Source organism: Pipistrellus kuhlii, unplaced genomic scaffold, assembly GCF_014108245.1.
Source record: "Pipistrellus kuhlii isolate mPipKuh1 unplaced genomic scaffold, mPipKuh1.p scaffold_m20_p_24, whole genome shotgun sequence".
NCBI classification, from domain to species: Eukaryota; Metazoa; Chordata; class Mammalia; order Chiroptera; family Vespertilionidae; genus Pipistrellus; species Pipistrellus kuhlii.
In genome coordinates this window covers 3,797,676-3,816,446 of record NW_023425523.1, presented here as the reverse complement: position 1 = coordinate 3,816,446, position 18,771 = coordinate 3,797,676, and the positions used below count along the sequence as shown (strand labels likewise).

General features: G+C 64.0%; 1 protein-coding gene across 1 annotated transcript; it reads right to left on the bottom strand.

Moving 5' to 3' along the window:
* Positions 1-570: 570 nt before the first annotated feature.
* On the bottom strand, positions 571-12,589 carry INKA2 (inka box actin regulator 2). Its single transcript, XM_036453350.2, has 3 exons — positions 12,505-12,589; positions 10,262-10,524; positions 571-1,706 (listed from the first exon to the last, which is right to left on the bottom strand). Exons 1-3 carry the CDS (start codon positions 12,587-12,589, stop codon positions 927-929), a joined length of 1,128 nt encoding a protein of 375 aa, XP_036309243.2. The 3' UTR covers positions 571-926.
* Positions 12,590-18,771: the final 6,182 nt, after the last annotated feature.

Genomic DNA, 18,771 nt, shown 5'->3' with positions numbered 1-18,771 from the left:
TGCCACCACCACGGCTGCAGCTGAGCTGCTGCCGGGGGCCCTCCCTCTCTCTCTCCCTCTCCCCAGGGTGGTTCTGGGCGGGTGGGAAGAGGCCAGAGAGGGAGCTAGGGATTTGAGTGTTAGTACCATCTGGGCTCACTCACGCTGGAGAGTGTATACACCCTGTGTCCTAATGGGGGTGCAGGGCTGGAGACAGGGTGTTGTGGGGAGCAGTGTGACCTGGCTGGGCCCCGCTGGTGTGTCCTAGGACAGGTGGTGCCTCCTGTGGGCTCGGGGGCGATACCTGCCTCCTCGCTGGCTCGCACGGGAGATGATGGGTGTGAAAAGGCTTCCCTGTGCCTCCCGGGGCTGCAGGGATCTCTTTCTCTCGTTTGGAAAGATAAGGGCTTCCCCCAGGATCCCTTATGCCTGCACTGCCGACCCAGCCCTTTCGGACCCGGGCCGGCTGACAGCTCAGGGCAGCAGGCGCAGGAGGGGTGGGGTTTCTCTCTGCTGCCCCCCTCCCGGGAGGCTCAGGGTTAATACCTGTGCCAGGAGCAGCGGTTTGCCCGGGAAGCAAACAGTTATGGGGACACGAGAGTTGAGATCTTTATTGGGGGCTTCTCTGAGGAGCCCGAGGCCCTGAGGCCCTAGTCCATATAGAACGTTCACCTGGGTCTTTGGGGAGAGTGAGGACGGTCAGAAGGATTGTCTGGGCTCCTCCCCTTTCACCCCCTCCAGCCCAGAATGAGACACACACACACACACACACACACACACACACACACACTCCCCTGCCAGCCGGCCGTCACCGTCTCCCCACCACAGGCCGCCTGGCATCCTCTTCTCTGGGGAAAAGGAACCCGGAGCTGGGCTTTGGGACGCCGCGCCAGCCGCGTCCCCAGGGCCCCGCAGGGTTTGGGGTTCAGACCACCTCTGTGCGGGGATCAGACCCAGACCGCAGTGTTGATGTCGAAGCCGGAGGGCGCCGCCTCCGGGGCCTTGGGGCAGCCGGGGGACGTGGGCTCCCCCGCGCCCCGGGAGGGGAGATGATGCCCCGAACCCTTGGGGTGGCCCCGCTTCTTGGCCTTGTGCAAGCGCCCGGCCCGGGGCTCCGAGGCCGCGGGGGCCGCCCAGCCCGGCTTCTCCTTCAGCAGCCGGTCGCGGTCGGGCCGCACGCTGCGCAGGAACTTCCGGAAGATGCTGGCGGTCAGGGCGAGCCTGCGGCCCCGCTCCCGGGGCCGGTCCCGCTCTGCCCCGGGCCCCGCCGCCCCCCGGGGCTCCCCCTTCTCCAGCTCCGGCAGGTCCAGCCAGTTGCCCACCAGGTCCGCGAACACATTGTCCCCCATCACCAGCGGCTGGCGGTTCCGGCCGCGGGACATCAGCGTGGAGGTCCAGTCGTCCGGCTCCCCCAGCCCGGGCCTCTGCTCGCCACAGCCTGGCAGCTCTGGCAGCTGGGTCCTGGGTCCGAGAGCCGGCTCCCTGCCCCGCACGCTCCTGCCGGACGGGCACCGGGCTCTGCTCCCGGGAGAAGCGTGGCCGGAGGGGGGGGCCCCTCTGCCGCCCTCCCAGGGAGGGGGCTCCCGCCGTGTGCGGGGACTGGCCCCCCCGGAGATGTCCAGCTGCTCCAGGGCCGTCTGCACCTGGAGGAGCTTCAGCTCCTGCAGCGCCCCCATCATGCAGTTCATCTGGTCCTGCAGGCCGTCGCCCACCTCCTTCATGGACATCTGCGGAGACAGGAGGGCCAGCCAGTGAGCCGGGCTGGGCAGGGCGGGGAGAGCCGCCCCCCATCAGCCCTGAACCTGGACCCCTTCCCCCACACCCACCTCCAGTGCCGTTCCGGCTGCCAGGGACCCACCTGTAAACCTAGGCCGGGGCTGAGGAGGACCTTTAACCCGGGGATGGGGGGTGCTACATAAAGGATAGCTTCCGGCAGCTCCTGCTCCAGGCCCTGAGGCTGTATGCGTAGAGGCCTGAATACAAACGAACCTCTGTTTAAGCTCCCCGACTGCTCTGTGAGCTAGCGACTGGCGGTGCTCCCATTCTACAGATGAGGAAACTGAGGCACACAAGTAACTTGCTCAAGATTGCTTAGTAAGAGGTGAGCTCAGCTTATGGATCATGGTGAGGGGCGCCCAGCTGTGATGTGGACATAATGCCTTTGTCCTTCCTGTGCCTGTGCCCCTGCCTCTGAGCCTCCAGATGATGACAATGACAAGGACAAGGACGCTTTGTGAGCATGAACTCTGCAGCCGGCAGGGTGCCGAGGGCGCTCCGAGCATCGCCGCCCTTCCTCTTTACACATCACTGTCCTCAGCTGGACGAATGAGCTGCCATAGTGGGCGAGGTGACCCGCCTGAGCCACAGCGCCCAGGGCTGGGCTCACAGCACATCTCTGTCCCAGCGCCAGCGCCCTCACACCGGCACATGGAAGGCGGCAGCCGTGGCGCTGGGCGTCAGGCTGCCTGTGCCCCGTGCCCCGTGCCCCGTGGAGGGGGGAGAGGAGGAGCTCCCTCGTCGTGAGAAGCCGTTGGCTGGGGTTTCCGTTCACGGCTGGGCACATCTGGCTGCCAGGGCGGAGGTCAGGAAGCTCCTGTTTGTGGAAACGCTCGCCCGGCTCTTCCCAGTGCTCTTCCCAGTGCTCTGACCACCTGTCCTCTCCCAGCCGCTCTGGTGCCCCCCCCCCCGCCTTCCTGGTCCACCGGGGGCCAGTCCCCCAGCCCCTCTGTGGGCGTCTGAGGCCCGCGGCCCAGGTGCCAGCTGGAAGGGGCTGGGAGATGGACTGGGCGCGGGCCGAGTTTGGAGGCTGGACGGGGATGCGGGGTCTGATAACATTCAGAGGCTCCTGCCCGGGCCCAAGCTGCCCGTCCCACCAGCTCCGCTCAGGTTACTGGCAGCCGCCCCTGGTGTGGGGCCATCTGTTCCCTAAGCCCCCGGGACCCGCGGGATCATCTTACCGCCCAGCCCTCCTGATGCACTCGGCTCAGCCCCGGGCTGGAGGCAGGGGTGGGGGGCTCCGGGGCCCTCCCTCCCCAGCCAGCCGGGCTCTGGGGGGAGGGAGCAGGGCAGGATCTGCCGAGCCAGCCCCACTAGCGGTGCAGGGCTGACGGTCCTGAGGGAATCACACTCAGAACCTCCCCCACCTGTCCGGCCCCCAACAGCCAGCTGCCCAGGCCAGCCGGTGCCATCGATCGGCCCGGGGGCGGCTGGCTTCCTGTGGCCCCTTCCTCAGCTGGGGAGACCCCGAGCCCTCATCCTAAGCCTCCACGGTCCCTTACAGCAAACTGCTCCTCTGACCCCCGATTCCCGCCCCCTTCTGCCCCCATGCCCTCTCCTCCTCACCCTGGGGTCCTTTTTGCGCGGCCCCATTCCTGTCCCCCGATGCCTCCTGTCTGCCTTTCCGTCTGAAATGCTGAGGCCTCCAAGGCCTTCGGCCGCCAGAGCGCCTGCCAGTCCTCCTCTGAGACACTTAAAATGCCTGTCCCCGCCGGCTCCTGTCAGCGGGGCGGCATTCATTGTGCATCTACTGATGGAGGGCGGGCCTGGGCCTCCTATGTCTCCCCAGATCCCCGCTAGCACCTTGCACTTGCTCCACACCACACTGCCCAGGGCCTAGGGCATCAGCCTCCACACTGGAGGGTCTCGGGTTCCATTCCCGATGCAGGGCCTGTGCCTGGGTTGCAGGTTCCATCCCCGCCCCCAGTGGGGGCACCTGTGGGAGGCAACTGGTCGATGTGTCTCACATCGATGATTCTCTCTCAAAATCAACGGGAAAAGTATGCTCGCTCCTTGGGTGAGGAGTAAAAACAAACCGAGTCCCACTGGACCCCCAAACCATCCCCGCAGACTGCCTGCTGCCCGGACAGCACCTCACTGCACAGGGACAGACCTCAGGGTGTCATTGCCCCGAGGCCAGCAGTCTGAGCCTGCAGCCTCCTGGAGGCTGAACACAGGCCAGGCCAGAGGCCGGGAGGAGTGAAATGACCCCATTCAGTCTCCTCATGTGGGAGAGTCCCTGGGGAAGAATGCCGACGTTCTGTGCGGCGTTCCCGGGAGAATGAACGTGTGGGTACGGATGAACCCGGCTGCCCATAAAACAGAGGCCGCATTTACGTCAGCAGGCGCGGACAGGACGGCCCTATGGAAAGGGGTGCTCTGTACTGCTTGGGCTCCTGGGTTCTGGAGACAAGTGGGGCAGGGTTCAAATCCCACCTCTCCCAGGTAAGAGCCACGTGATCTGGGCGGGTTATTGAAATCCTGTTTTATCGATTCCTCCCTCCTTTACAATGGGAATAAGACTCCTTGCCTTGTAGGTACAGCTCTGGAGGGATAGGGTGAGGCCGTGCGTGATTATAAGTGGCCTGGAGGTGACGTGGGACTGTTATCACGGCTTCCTGAGAACTTCCAGAACATTCCTCCTCCGTGGGTCTGAATACAGAGTAATGACTGGGTCTGACCAAGGAGAAGCATCTCCAGCTCTGCTCTATCGGAGCCCCACATGGATGGGGAGGGGAAGGGGGGCCTTGGCGCCCGGCTGCCCATCGTCAGGCAGGCCCGGTCAGCCAGCCGGGAGTGTGGACACTGAAGGGTGAGGACGGAAGAAGGAAGCCGAGTATGGGAAACAGAGGCAGGAGCAGCGGCCTTTCCCGATCCCCGAGGGAATGATGTCACCCCAGGAGAGCGCAAGGGGCAAGCTGCTGTCTGGTCCGGAGCGTGGGACCGGCTCTCTCGCAGGGTTTCCTGGCCTCAGGACCAGAGGAGGGAGAGGAGAGCAGTGCGGGGTGGGAGCGAAGGAAGGGCCACCGCACCGAGGCCCCGCCTCCGGGCGGGGGGACCGAATCACACCCCACAGGGTTAGGGCGGGAATAGAGCCAACAGCCGCCTCCGTCTGTCTGCTCCGCTGCGAACATCTCCCCCATCCTGGCGACGGTGTGGGGATCCTCCTGAGAAAGGCCACACGGGGCCCCCCGTGCTCCTGGCATCACCCACCGCCCAGTCCTCCTCCACCCCCGCCCCTCCTGTGCCCCCCGTGTTTCCTTCTGAAATGTGTCTTCACGCTGCAGTGAGACCAGCCTGGCTCCCTCCGCCCGGCGCCCTCCGGTCTGGGCAGAGCCGCCTGCTGCGGCCTGAGGCCCCGTGACTCCGGGCAGATGCGCCAACCCGTGCGCTCCGGGTTATGAATCCGTAAGACGATGACCCTTCCCACGTGGACAGTGGCGCTCACCCTCCCCGATCCACGGCCAGATCCGACCCCGCGTGGTGGCCCCGGAGGCTGGCAGGAGTCCTCCCCACTCGGCGGACTCGCAGCCTGGAGGTCCAGTTTCTCCCTCGGTGTCTCCCGAACATTCTTCCCGAGACCCCCCTCACGGCTTTCACCGTATCCGCACACGGCCTAGGCTCTTCCTGGGATTTAATGCCTTACCCATGTCTGCTGCTTGTGGGAATGCCTTTAGAGAGGAACCTAGATGAGACGTGTGTCACCCGCCAGGAGCAGATGGCAGGTCTAAAACTGGTTTTTCATCTGAGCGTCGCCTACGTCGTCGCCCTGAGCACCTCCAGTGGAGACATCGATCTGCTGCCTGGGGTTCCTGCGTGTTCGTGGGAGGACGGACGGACCCCAGTCCCCCGAGCCTGGCCCTCACTCAAGGACCGAGCTTCCCTGTCACCCCCACCCTCACTTCCCCGCCTCCGGGGATTGTTGTGGACGGAAACCAGGCTGCCCCGGGGACGTGCAGAGTCCCATCGTACAGAGAGAGGAACACGAGGTCTGGGAGGGACTCCAGGGGCCAGGGAAGGTGCCACCCACTCCGATAGCTCCTTGGAGGAGGGGCCCGGCTGCCCCGGGTGGGAGGGGAAGCCAGACCCCAGCATCCTGGACCTCCGGGTCCGAGCCCTCAAGGGGGGCGCGTGGGGTCAGCTGTCTGTGGCCAGCACCCTTGGGGGGCACTCGCCTGTGTGGGAGGCGAGGAGGGGGGAAAGGGTGGCACCAGCATCCTCGGCAGCCCTCCGCCCTCTCCTGGCCCCTGACGGGTCCCACAGCTGTGCCTCCGACAGCCGTCTCACGCCCTCTCCCCGCCGGGCCAGGATCCTGGGACACCAGCTCCGGCTCAGCCGCGGGCCTGGCAGTGTGCCCTGCCTGTCTGCCCCCGCCCCCGCCCTCCCAGGCTCCCCACACAGCGCCTTTCAGTCCCTCTGGAAGCTACAGGAGGGTCAGGGCCGGAAACGGGAAAAGCCCCGCGTGGGCCAAGCAGCCCGTTCTCCGGCCTGTGAATGGGGACCTTCACGGCCCTGCCCGGCGGGAGGCGCCACAGGAAGGTAGAGCAGAAGCTCTGCCAAGCACCGGAGGGGGCGGAGGGGCAGGGAGGAGGACTCTGTGACGGATGAGCCCACTCTCCCACCCGGGCCAGCGCCTGGGGCTGTGTGCTCGGCAAGCAGCAGGCAGACAGAGGTGCCCGCTCTCCCCCCTCCGCTGGCCTGGCCGCCCCACCGGGCCCTTCTCCCGCAGCTTCACTCCTGTCCCCGGCCGGCCGTCAATCAAGTTCCGGGGGCATCCAGGGGACCTCAAAAAGTTACCTTCCCGTTCTCCTTCCTAGCTCGGCTTTCACACTCCTGCCCGGACTCTTCTGATAGCCTTCTAGCCCATCCTCTGCCTCCGTTTCTTTTTAAAAAAAAGTATTTTTATTGATTTCAGAGAGGAAGGGAGAGGGAGATAGAAATGATGAGAAAGAATCACTGATGGGCTGCTTCCTGCACGCCCCGTACTGGGGATCAAGCCGGCAACCTGGGCCTGTGCCCTGACCAGGAATCAAACCGTGACCTCCTGGTTCATAGGTCCACGCTCAACCACTGAGCCACACTGGCCAGGCTTCTCCAAACGCCTCTCTGCCCCAGCTCTGCACATCGAGGGAACGGCAGTGTGAGGTCCTCTGAAAAAGCGTGGACCCGCCTCAGCAATGTGCTCTTTTGCACCAAGAACTGAAGGCCGATTCTGCCGTGTCTCCCCGGTCACCATCCTTCCTCCTCCTCTCCTTGCCTTTAGGCCTGGTGCCCCTCCAGATGCCAGAGCCTCCGGAATGGTGGCCACCAGCGGCCTACCTTCTAGCAACACCTCGCTGTCCTAGGATGGCCTTCTCCAGCCTGAGAGAAGTCCCTCTCCTGGTTCCCCAGGCCTCCGCTGGGGCGGACCTTCCAAGAGCTGGCCTCCATCCACCGCCGCCTCCTCCAGGAAGCCCTCCCAGCCTGGCTGTACTCCAAGCCCCCATTGCTCAGCCTCTATGCACTTTGTTTGCTCTCTACTGATCTGAACTCATGAGCATCTCACATCTGCTTCCTTCGTGGGCCGTGTCTGCCCCTTTGTTAGAAGCCCTCGGGGACCCGAGTGTGAGCAACAGCTGGTCCCAAGGCCGTGTGCTCCGGGCAGGGCCCCTCGCTGGCACTGGCGGCCAGAGCCGGGAGAGACGTGTTCCCTGCTGAGGAGGTGCAGCCCCCGAGCCCCTCGTCCTGTTGAAGAAGCGCGTCTGCTGCTGCTCCTTCGCCGCCACATTTCATCCCTGAAACCCGACCCGGCAGGGCCCAGGGGCCGGCTCTCTGGACACGAACCAAAGTGAGCCAAGACCCCCCAACCCTCAGCCCCAAACCCTCCCCGCCCGAGCCCCCTCATTACAGAGCATGCTCTGCCCCCAGAATTCGGGAAACGCTGCTCCTTTGGTTTCCGGGAACAGACTCTTCTTGTCTGGCTCTCCTGGGCCCGGGGCAGGGCCGGGACGCAGGAGGGCAGCGCGGGAGGCCCAGACAGAGGCCGCCTCACAGCCGCTGGCTGTTCCCTTTCCCAGCAGGTCTAACCCACAGGGTCTGCGGGGCCAGCGCTGCTGGAAAGGAATGTCGTGGAATCAATGTCGGACTTGACTGCTATTCCACAAGTGCCACGCCAGTCCTCCTGGGCGGCAGGGATGATTCTGGCTGGGAGGAATTCTCACACACACACACACACACCCTCAAACTCATGACAAACGCCATGCCTTCCCCCCTACTGCGGACCTGGGGGATAAATAAGCCAACACCTTCCTATGCCAACCAAGCTGCAAGGAATTCACCCCCCACAACCTTCACAAGAGCCAGAGGGCTGAGCCAGGGCCAGCTCAGCTCTGCTTTCTCCACTCCCATTGGGGAAACTGAGGCGCTGAGATTGGCTCAGCAACCTAAGCGCTGGGCGGAGGTGTCGGGGAGTGAAGGAGACTGTCACAGCTCTGCCTGTCACTCTGCCAGCTCCCTTCCGGGGGACTGGCACGGGGGCGGGGATGGAGCCCCATGGGGGGGGGGAGGGTGCATAGCTCTCCCAGCTGAGTGTCATTCTGGGCCCCAGGCCAGGCAGTTGGCTTCCTCTCCAGGAGAGTCAGAGGCTGAGGCTGCGCAGACAAAGGGCCAAAGGAGAGCGAACGGGGAGCTGAGGACCCCAGCCTCGCCCCTTCCGCTTTCTGAGGACCAGGGGCTCCAGCCCTTGGCAGGAGCCGGTGCAAACCAGGACTGGGAGCCCAGCGCGGTGCAGATGCTGCTTGCCTTTTCTGTCCTCCTGGCACCCACAGCCTCTGCCTCCCTCCCTCACCGCCTCCCACCAAGGGTGCAGTAAAAAATGCAAATCGGTAGGATTTTAAAATTCCAGCCCATGCCAGGAACACCCACAAACCCTTTATTAAGGCAGATCCTGGAGTGGGTGGCGTGGTCCCAGATTCCAAGAAAAAAAAAAGAAGAAAAGAAAAGATTCTGCTAGGTTCCGTCCTCAGCCTGGGCCTTGGACTTCAGACATTATCTGTGATGATCCTGACCTTCCTCCCTGGTGTTGGACAAGCGCATGGGAAAGGTCAGAACTGTGTACGCGTGGGCGCGGCCAGCCGTCCCAAACGGCCTTGGGAAGCATGAGAAACTCCTCTGGGAGGGGACAGGATGGAGACCCTCCTGTCACTCCCCGAATTCGCTGGGGAACTCTCCCTTCTGACTGTGGCCAGGAGGAAGCACCAGAGGAGTGCCTGCCGGCTGAGGAGGCGGCCCTGGAGCGCCGGACCCGGAGCCTGACCCGCACAGAGCACACCTGCTCTCCGCGGCCCTCCCCGCAGAGCTGGCCCTGCCAGGCTGCCAGGGTCCCAGCAGCGGGAGGAGTGAGGGTTTGCAGCGGGAGGGGAGAGGATGCCATGGGTGGCAAGCCCAGGGCTGGCACTGCCTGAACCCAGGTCTGCTGTTGAGAGCCTGGGTGCCCGGCTCTGAAAAGTTAGGAGGAGGAGGAGGAGGAGGAGGAGGAGGACAGAAAAGGGGAGGCTGGGAAGTCGCTGGCTCCCAGAGAAACAAAAGGAGGCGGAAGCGAGGGCAGAAGAGAGCCTGGTGGACCGTCCGCATGAATGCATGGTGGCAGGGAGGGGCGGGGGTATAGGAAGTCAGTGAGAATCAGCCAGAGTTGGAGCAGGCACCCCTCACCCCTCCTGGATACCCCACCACCACCACCACCACCCTGAGCTGCTTCTCCCGGACCCCGCACCCCGCCCCGCACGCCCCGCGTCCGGACCTGACATCTGGCGGGGCCTCCGCGGCTCCGCTCCCGATCTGCCAGGCGCTCCCTCCGCCCGGCGGGCCCTCCCCGCCGCCCCAGCTGCCAGCCCCCTCCCTGCTGGCGGGCAGGCCCGGGCAGACAGCCGGCCCCGGGCGGTGCCAGCTCCTCTCCAGCCACCGGTCCCCGGCTGCCCCGCTGCCCCGGGCGCTCCCCGCGCCCCGCCCGCCCCAGATCGCCCAGGGCCACCCCAGAAGCCGGGCACCCCGCGTCCCTCTCTTTCTTTTTTCTTTTTCTGGGTCTATGATGATTTTTTTTCTTTTTGTTTCCCCCCTTTTTCTTCTTCTTCATAATCCCTACACCCTTTTCACCCTCCACCGCGCCCTGATCCTGTGCGAGCGTCTCGGTCCCTCTCCGTCCGCTTGTGCGCGCGTCTCGGGGTGCGCCCCCGGAGCGCGCCCTCTTTCCGCCCAGGGCTCCCCGGAACCCCTCGGTCTGGGATGGGTTCGCTCGGCCTCTGTCACTTGTCCCTGCGGCCTCACTCGCACCCGATCTTCGCTTCAAGTTTCCTCGTGGCCCTTCTCCCTCGGGACAGGCGCTGCCCGCTGCCTGCCAGTGCCCTGTGTCCCCTCCCCGCCGCCTCCTCCTCGGCCTCCCTTCCTCCCCGCGCGCCCGGGCTCCCTCCCGGGTCCGGCGAGCCCAGAGACCCCCGGGGCGCCCCCGCCCCGGCGCCCGCGCCTCGCTCACCAGCTCCTGCTTGAGGCGGCGCAGATAGCAGTCCATGTCCCCGCTCTGCGTCCTCAGGCGCCCGGGGGCCGGGCCGGCTCCGCCACAGCGTCCAGCCCCGCCGGACCGCGCGCCCCGCGGGCAGGACCCGGGCCCGAGCTCCGCGCCTTCCGCGGCCGGAGCGCAGCCTGCGGGACTCGGAGCGGCTTCCTCGAGCCGGCTGCGCGCGGCCCGTGCCCCGGAGGGAGGAGCGGGCCAGCCTATCAGCGCGCAGGGGGGATGCCCTCAGCCAATCAGAAGAGCGCATGGCGGGGGGGGGCGGGGACCGCGCGCCCACTGGCTGGCCGTGCGGCCGCGGGGGTTCGCGCTGGGCCCGGGCCGCGGCTCCGGGGGGCCGGCGGGGGGCCGGCGGGGGCCGGCGGGGGGCCGGCGGGGGGCCGGCGGGGGCCGGCGGGGGGCCGCCGCTCCTGGGGGCCGGCGGGGGGCCGGCGGGGTCCGCGGGGGCTGGCGGGGGCCCCGGTCCCGGGCATCCCGGCGCGGGGCACGGAGACGCCAGGCTGCGCCGACGCCGCCAGCCAAGCACGGGAGCCCCGTTGGGCACCGTGAGCGCCGCCCTAGGGTGGGCGCGGGGAGCGGCCTCGGAGAGAGGCTGAGTGTCAGCCCCTTCGCCCAACTCCGACCTCCGCCTGCCCCGCCCGCGGCTCTTTGTTTGCTTGTTTGTTTATTTGTTTGTTTCCCTCCACTCCCCCCCCTCCAAGTGGAGGGTCCTCCCGCCAGTCCGCTCGCTCAGTTCGCACAGGGAAGGCCCGCCGCCCTCCCCTCCGGCCGGGGGTCTCGGACGGTGTAGCGGGACCGGCCCAGGGGGCTCTGCTCGGCGCGGGACCGGAGGAGGACGGGACAGACACGGGACAGACACGTTCTGAACTCGCGGCGGCGTTTCCTTCTGGAAACAGAACGGAGGGGCGCGGGAGGCTGCTCCCCACGGCGGAGCCGGGAGTGGAGGAGCCGCGGTTCCCGCGCCCGGGGCCCCGGTGGCCTCCGTCCTCCCAGCGCGGGAGGCGGCCGGCGGAGGGAGAGGGACTCAGCAGCTCCGATCCTGCTCCACAGGCGCCGCCCGGGCCCCGAGTCCCGGCTGATGCTCCGATCCGCCCCGCCGGCTCCGTGCGCCCCGGCGCTGCGCCCCCGGCCCGGCCGCGGGGGGGCGGTGTGGCGCGGGTCGGGAGTAATTGGGGCAATTAGCGACCTGCTGTTCCAAGGTGATTAACGGGGAGAGAGCGCCCCAGGCAGAATGTAGGGCCTCTGAGCCGGACAGAACCTTGGAGACCTCACAGAAGGCGAGAAAGAGGGGGCAGGCGCGCGGTCACTCCGCTCCGGGTCAGCAAAGAGCGCTCTGCTGAGTTAAAGCCGGAGGAGGAGCGGGAGGGAAGGAGGGTGCCCATGGCCATCGTTAGGCAGAAGACTTTGCAGAGTCCCCTCTCCCAGGACCTCGATGATAATGACGTGCCCACGTGGTCCGGCCTCGCCCCGAGGGCCCAGTGGGGAGGAGCTGGGCGGTAGCTGAGGGATGGAGTGAGGAAAGGAGGGGCGCAGGCCGGGTGCCCATCCCTCCACCCCCCCTCTCTTCGAGGTCGCTGTTCCGGATCTCGCGTGGGTCACCCGCGGGGTCGTGCTCCGGGATTTCCCACGCCCGCAGGGAGAGCCTGAGATGGCATGTACCTGCTCCCCGGAGGCCCCCCGCCGGCCCTCCCCGCCCTCTGGCTTCCTCGCAGCTGGGAGCTGAGATGCTGAGAGACTCCTTTCCGTGAGGGGAGCCACCCCCCAGGGCCGAGCTGCTGTCCTCAGCCCACAGGACCCGTCCTGGGGCGACCCCAGTGGTATGGGGCGGAAAGAGGGGCCTGGATACTAGCATAGAGTCCACAGAGGAAGACTCAGAGGGAAGGAGGCCCCAAAGGGGGTTCCCCAGCCCGGAGGGCACAGCTTCCGCACTGTGACACCCAGCAGCCTGTGGGTCTGGGGGGTCAGCAGTCTTCAGAGTCAAGTGTAAGCTCGGGTTTCTGCATCCCGCGGGCTCAGGCCCGGACTCCTGCGGGAGGATGGGGGTGGGGGTGGGGGTCACAGCTTCCGGCCCTGAGGCTGAGCTCATGGCAGTTCCAGGGACTGGGTGGGCACACGCTGTCCTTCCACTGGCCTCAGTGTCCCTGGCTTATGGCTTCGACCTCTGCGACTCTGACCCTTTTATCCTCTTCACGGAACTCCACTCCCACAGCGATCCGTGTAGTCGGGGCGAGAGGAGTCCGTCTTAGAGATAGCGTCTGTGTCATCGGCAGAGCCAGGCCGCATCCCATCCATCCGCTTTTCCGCCGGTGGCTGTCATCTCGGAGCCGCGCTCCGGAGAGAGGTTCCGGAGAAGCCAGAGGCGCTATTTCTGGGAGGCTCCCTCGGGACGCTGGAGGACCATGACTGTCAAGCTGCGAAGTCCTTCCGTGATGCTGGGCCATTGGGACTTCCTTGCTCCCGGTCCCCCAAGAAGGCCAAGGTCACAGCCCGGGCTCGGGGGCTCTCTCTCTCCCTCTCACCTTGTTCCCCAGGAGGTCCTCTGGGCAGAGCAGGAGGCAGGAGTCTCCTTCCCCTTGTCTCTCTTTCTGAAAGGGTTTGAGTGGTAGAGAATCAAGCCTGTTGCCATGGTTATATAAACATGGGTAAATATTTCTGGGCTGAGGATTGGGGGGGGGGGCGGGGTGTGCATGATTCATTTTTGCAGAAGAGGAATCAAATGGTTAGTCTCTTCCCTTCCGCCCCCCCAAACTCAACCTGGAGCGGGAGGGGATGAGTTTATCTCTCTTGGAAATGAGGACTGCATCAGAGACGTTGAGATTGGTTTTGAACACACGTTCTCACAGGAACCTCAGCTGGCACCTCTCAGCATTTACCCCCTGCTGGTGGGGATACGTGTAAGGAGGGTGCTTTTCCAGAGGGAGATGGTACAGCCCCCTCCCCGGAAATGACGTCTGTGGGTGTCAGACTCTTGGGGTTGACCCAGCCTCATGCGGGAGGGTGGCCCCTCGGTCCCCCTGCCAGAGCCGGGGGGTCCCGGCACGGATGACTAAACTCAGAGGGAGAGGCAGAACCAGCTGTGTCCCAACAGCTCAGATCCTAACCCAAACAATGGAAACTCCGCCAAAATCCTGGCCCGGCTCCACGGCCCCCACCTGGAGCACCGCCCACCGAGTCCGAGCCAGCTCTTGGAGGCCCGCCCCTGCGTGAGGTGATGTCCATCTCGTTGCCTCGGCAACAGAAGAGCTGGGGGTCTCATGCCGATGGGAGGAAAGAAGCACATGGCCACATGCGGCCTGGAGACCTCCTCATCACGTGTCCCCGTGGCCCACACGCCTCCACCCCTTGTGGCTGCCAACAGCCATTACGCCAGCCCCCCTCCTGGCTCCCCCCAGCCTCCTGAGCACCAACAGGAAAGGCTGACCCTAGAGATAAACACGTGTTGTTGGCAAGAGTTCAGATGTCACTGCGAACAGATCCCTCCAGGCGGGCAGGCCCGGAGGTGCTGAGCAGAGACTGCGTGTCTGAGTGCACACACACCAGGGTGAGGGGGGAGAGGGTGCAGGGAGGGGGTGTCTGAACTGAGGCCCAGCTCTCCTCTGAAGAATCTGACTCCTACCTTTCCTGGCATCGTCCTCTGTCCATCTCACAGAGGCTGGGCTCCTTGCCTCTTCCAATCCAACGCCGGGGGACGGCAGAGGGAGGAAGCAGCCGGTATGCTGGGCTGCCCCTCGGTTCCCAAAGGAGGGTTCTCTTTGGGTTTTAATTGAAGACTTTTTTGACTTGGGAGAGGAGTCGAAGGCGACTCATTAACAGCTCCTTAGCTTTCCGTGTCTTCAACGTAGAAGTCCTTCTCCCCACTTACAGACAGAGCAGCTGAGGCCCGAAGGCTTTGGTCTGGGTGGGGATGCAATAAAGTCTCCCTGTTTCCAAGGTAACCAACCCCTTTCTGGTACCCTGCTCCGCAGAAAACAGGATTACTGAGATGACCAGGGCCACTGAGGGAGAGAGTCCCCTAAGGGTGTCCCCCTCCTAATCCATGTGCCCACCCCCCAGCTGTTGACGGGACCGCTCCCCGCCATGGCCTGTGCACACAGTGCTCACCTAGACATCGCTCCCACTCCCTGAACTCCTTACGAAGTCTCCTGGTGGCGAGACGAGGCTGTTGGTTCTGCAGGAGCTATTTGTTTATTTACTTATTTATTTTGAGGAGGAGAGAAGAAAGGCATTGGAGGAAGAAATAGAAGTACAGTAAGTCCTTACTTATCATCGTCGACGAGTTCTGAGACTTTAGCAAAAGGAATTCATCTTTATCGTTAAGCTAATGGATACAAACCAGAGTTTCGTTCCTATGGCATCTCCTAACCAGGGGTCTTCAAACTACGGCCCGAGGGCCACATGCGGCCCGCAGAGGAGTCTGATCCGGCCCGCCAGGTTTTTTGGGCAGTGAGCGCAGCCGAGGTGTTACAGTAGGAATTAGTAGTTCATATAGTCCTGCCCTCCAGCTCTCTGAGGGACCGTGATCTGGCCCCCACTTTAAAAAGTTTGAGGACCCCTGTACGGACATTGAATGCAATGTCTTTCCTCGAGGACCTGCTCTCTAGTACTCTGAGAAAAACTCGGTGTGTGAATGGGCTGACGCATGTGAATGACGCAAAGGGAATTTTAAGTGCAAAATTAGACCAGTTCGCATAACTTGCAGAGCCCTCCTCGGAATTAGTTGCCGCGGTGGGCCTGGTGCTTCTGGTACCTAAGCGATGCTGTTTTTGGTATCTGGAAAGCAAATATTTCCATTTTGTAAACATTTGCTGGCTGGAAAAGCAAATGTTTTTCAGCTGCGACGCACCTGACGCACACCAGGGCACAGCTAGAGGAGATGCTCAGGAGATGGGTGCCAACGATTGTCGGTGCACCGCACTGACCAGGAAAGAGACCCGCTCGGCTCCCTCCCGGCGGACATTCTGCCACACCTGACAGCCCTGTGACCTCCCCGTGGCCTGCAGCTCAGAGCAGAGGCTCATCTGATCTCACACCCCGGGGCCGTCTCCACCAGCTTCCAGGAGCGGTGAGCGAGGGCCAGGGGCCGGCCGCCTGCCAGGGAGAGGCTTGTTAGCGAGAGAGAAAGCAGGCTGCCTGCTCTCCTGCCCGGGCTGTGCAGTGAGGAGGGGAGGAGGTTACGTCTCAGGGTGGGCCTGGCGTGGATCCGCTTCCACCCGGCAGCTCCCGCTCTGCTCCTCGGCGGCGGCCAGAGAACTGTCTTAGCCCAATCGGACCTCAGCCCTGGGCGATGGTGGAGATTGCGGCCTGGACACCCTGAGCGGAGCCGGTGTCAGGGTGACAGCCGCTTCTGCGGAGGCTTCTGCTCACCCCGGGAGGCAGGCCCCTGTCCGGGGTTTTGTGGGGCGGGCGGTGGCAGCGGCAGCAGTCTAGATCGAGACAAAGCCTCAGGTTTCCGGAGCGGAAAGCCAGCGAGGCCGAGAAACGCTGTCACCGCCTAACAAATGAAGACACACATTGAAAAGCGGGAGCTGAGCGCGCACAGGCGCCCGGGCTGTGCCCGCCCTCCCCCTCCCGCCCGCGGACAGGTTTTCTTTGCTGTGATTATTCCCCATGAATCATCATCCAGAGAGAGAATAATGACCCCCGGACGGGCCTTTGTGCCTCTGCCCGGAGGCTTTAGGAAATAACTAGCGTGTTCATCTTTCCGACGGAGCATCATGGGACTGGAGCGGGGCCCTCCTGGAGAATCGGGGCTGTGAGCGGGCGGAAGGACCAGAATCAGGGCCTGTGGGACACGGGGCTTCTCCGTGCGCTCAAGGCCTTCCTTGTGTCAGGCCCGGCCTGCTCCTCCCAACGCCCCGGCCAGGGCCTCCTCCGCCTCCGTCCTGCCGAGCAGGAAGGGGGACGGGAGCCAGCACCCTGCGGGCACCGGGGGCCCTGGCTCCGGCTCCGGGATCCACGCCCTTTGGATCCGACGCGGCATTTCATTTAAAAATGTTTCTGCTTGTCAGTCCTCACCAGAGGATATTTTTTTCCATTGCTTTTTAGAGAGAGCGGGAGGAAGGGAGGGGCAGAGAAAGAGAGAGAGAGAGAGAGAGAGAGAGAGAGAGAGAGAGAGAGAGAGAGAGAGAGAGAAACATCAATGGGGGAGAGACACATCATTGGGTTGCCTCCTGCGTGTGCCCCGGCAGGGGCTGGGGATTGAACCTGAAACCCAGGCAGGTGTGTGTGTGTGCGAGTGTGTGTGTGTGTGTGTGTGTGTGAGTGTGTGTGTGAGTGTGTGTGAGTGTGTGTGTGAGTGTGTGTGTGAGTGTGTGTGAGTGTGTGAGTGTGTGTGAGTGTGTGTGAGTGTGTGTGAGTGTGAGTGTGTGTGAGTGTGTGTGTGTGTATGTGGGCTGCTACTCTAACCTCTTAGCCACACAGGCCAGGGCGAGACAAGTCACTTGAACAAGTCTTTGGGTCTGTTTTCTCTGCGCTCTCTGACGTGTGAACACTCTAACAGTTCCTGCCCAACCATTTCATTTTTGCAATCGAGGAAAGGGCAGGAAGGCTAGGTGATTCTCTCGTCACCCACGTTGCTGACGGCAGAACCGGCCCGGAAAAACAGACGCCCCGATCCTTCTCCCCCGTCCGCCAGGCAAGCCCTCCTCCCCCCGCCCCGCCCCCAATCTCACTTCGGCAGGTGTTTCCAGAGGAGCCCAGCTCCGTGCCTTTGAGACCATCTGTGCTATGATTCCGGAGGATGGACTGGAGGTGTCAGGGTGGGTGGGGCCAATCCCAGTTTAGGAGGCTGGTGACATCGGCCTGGCCACCTCGCACCTCTCCCTCTGTCTGCCCTGTGCTCTCTCGGGGACCGGCATCATGCGGTAACCATGGGAACAAGCATGGTGATACCATGTCTGGTGTGGCATATACACGCTCTCCCAGGGAATGGTGTGTACAGTTCTTGTCCTCATGGAGAAAACCTGCAGAGAGAGAGAGAGAGAGAGAGAGAGAGAGAGAGAGAGAGAGAGAGAGCGCGCACAAGGCTCAGACACTTTGAGAGGAGCCCTCGCCCACCAGGGAGTGGAAAATCAGCCCTGGCAGGTGAGGAGCCGGTGTGGCGAGGACGCCAGCAGGGTATCGGTGTGGTCAGTGATCTTGCACAGGTGCTGCCTGCTGGTGTGGCTAACACTTTCCCTCCTCCCCCGGGTGTAATTAGGGGCTCAGCAGTGGCTTGGAAGGGCTCGGGCGCGGGGAGAGGGGTGTGAGCGCCCCTGGATGGTGACCTCCTGGCTCTGGAAGCTGCAGGCCGAGCGCCTTGCAGGCGGCTGCACCGAGACAGCTGAGGATTGGCCCGCAGAGCGAGCTGTGCGGTGGGAGAGGAGATGGCAGTCCGGGGGCTCAATCTGGAGCGTTCTGCCATATGGCGGGCGTGGGAGGCGACGTGGGCCTGATGGCAGGCAGGGAACGCCTCGAGGTGGCCCTATAAACGGCCCTATAACTCTCCACCCCCGTTTGCTCGGACTATAAAGTGGGGCAAGTCACCCCTGCCACCCGCCCGCGGTGGAGGGCAAGTGTTAAAGGCCCTTTGGAAGGCCAAGCGCATGCCCGGAGCCTGCAGGGAGGCAGCCTGTGCTCCGAGAGGGACATGAGCACCTCACACCCTCCCCCTCCCCTCCCTCCCGTCCACAGGCGCTCCGCCTGTCAGTCTAATTGAACCAGGCTGCGGGAGAGGTTTGGTTTAATCACGCCGGTCGCCGTATCCATTCTGCTCTGAGGCCGCCGGGTGTCACCACCGAGGCTCAGATGAGACGGTGACAATTACTTTTTCTCCCCTGGCTGTTGCCTCCCTCCCCTCCTGTCCTGGCCCAGGAGGGGCCCGGGAGGCAGGCCAGGCTCCTGGGACCGATGCGGAGGATCAAAGGAGGGGACTGTCTGGCCAGAAGGTCCTAGGCTGCCTCCCAGGGCCTTGTTTGGAGCTGAGCGGCAGGCGGGGTGGGGGTGGGGTTAGAACGTGTGAGCAGCACTGCGTCCCAGCAGCGAGAGGCACCTGAGGACAGAGCTGGGCAGCATCTGTGCCATCGCCGATGGGCCCGGAGATAAACCCAGTTGCCTCATTGTCAGGCCCCGGGTGGAGGATGGAGGGTGGAGGGTGGAGGGTGGAGGGTGGAGGGTGGAGGGCGAGGGGTGGGAGGGTGAGCCCTGGGGGTAAGGGAGCTGTATGCCATGCACACCCCAGGTGACAGGCCTTTTTTTCCAGGTGCTCTGCCTGGATTCTGGGGTCCCGAGCTGGGAAACAGCAACAAACACAGGTGAGACTCCATCAGTCTGAGTCTCTGTGGTTCAGGACACCAGCAGTGGCTGGACAGCTGCCCCCTGGAGCAGGGTTCAGGGGCCGGTGTGTGTGTGTGGGGGGGTCTCTGGTGCAGACACCTCAGGGTTCAGAGGTTTAAAATCCCAGTGGTAGAGTGTCAGCCTGCGGACTGAAAGGATCT

Bases quoted from the DNA above. Each gene is read 5' to 3' on its own strand.
- INKA2 (XM_036453350.2), bottom strand. From the start codon at position 12,589: ATGGATGGGATGCGGCCTGGCTCTGCCGATGACACAGACGCTATCTCT. The intron at 10,525-12,504 runs GTGGGAGTGGAG...TGATTGGCTGAG, and splicing joins CCCCGACTACACGGATCGCT to GGCATCCCCCCTGCGCGCTG. The intron at 1,707-10,261 runs GTGAGCGAGGCG...CTGTCTCCGCAG, and splicing joins GCCGCCTCAAGCAGGAGCTG to ATGTCCATGAAGGAGGTGGG.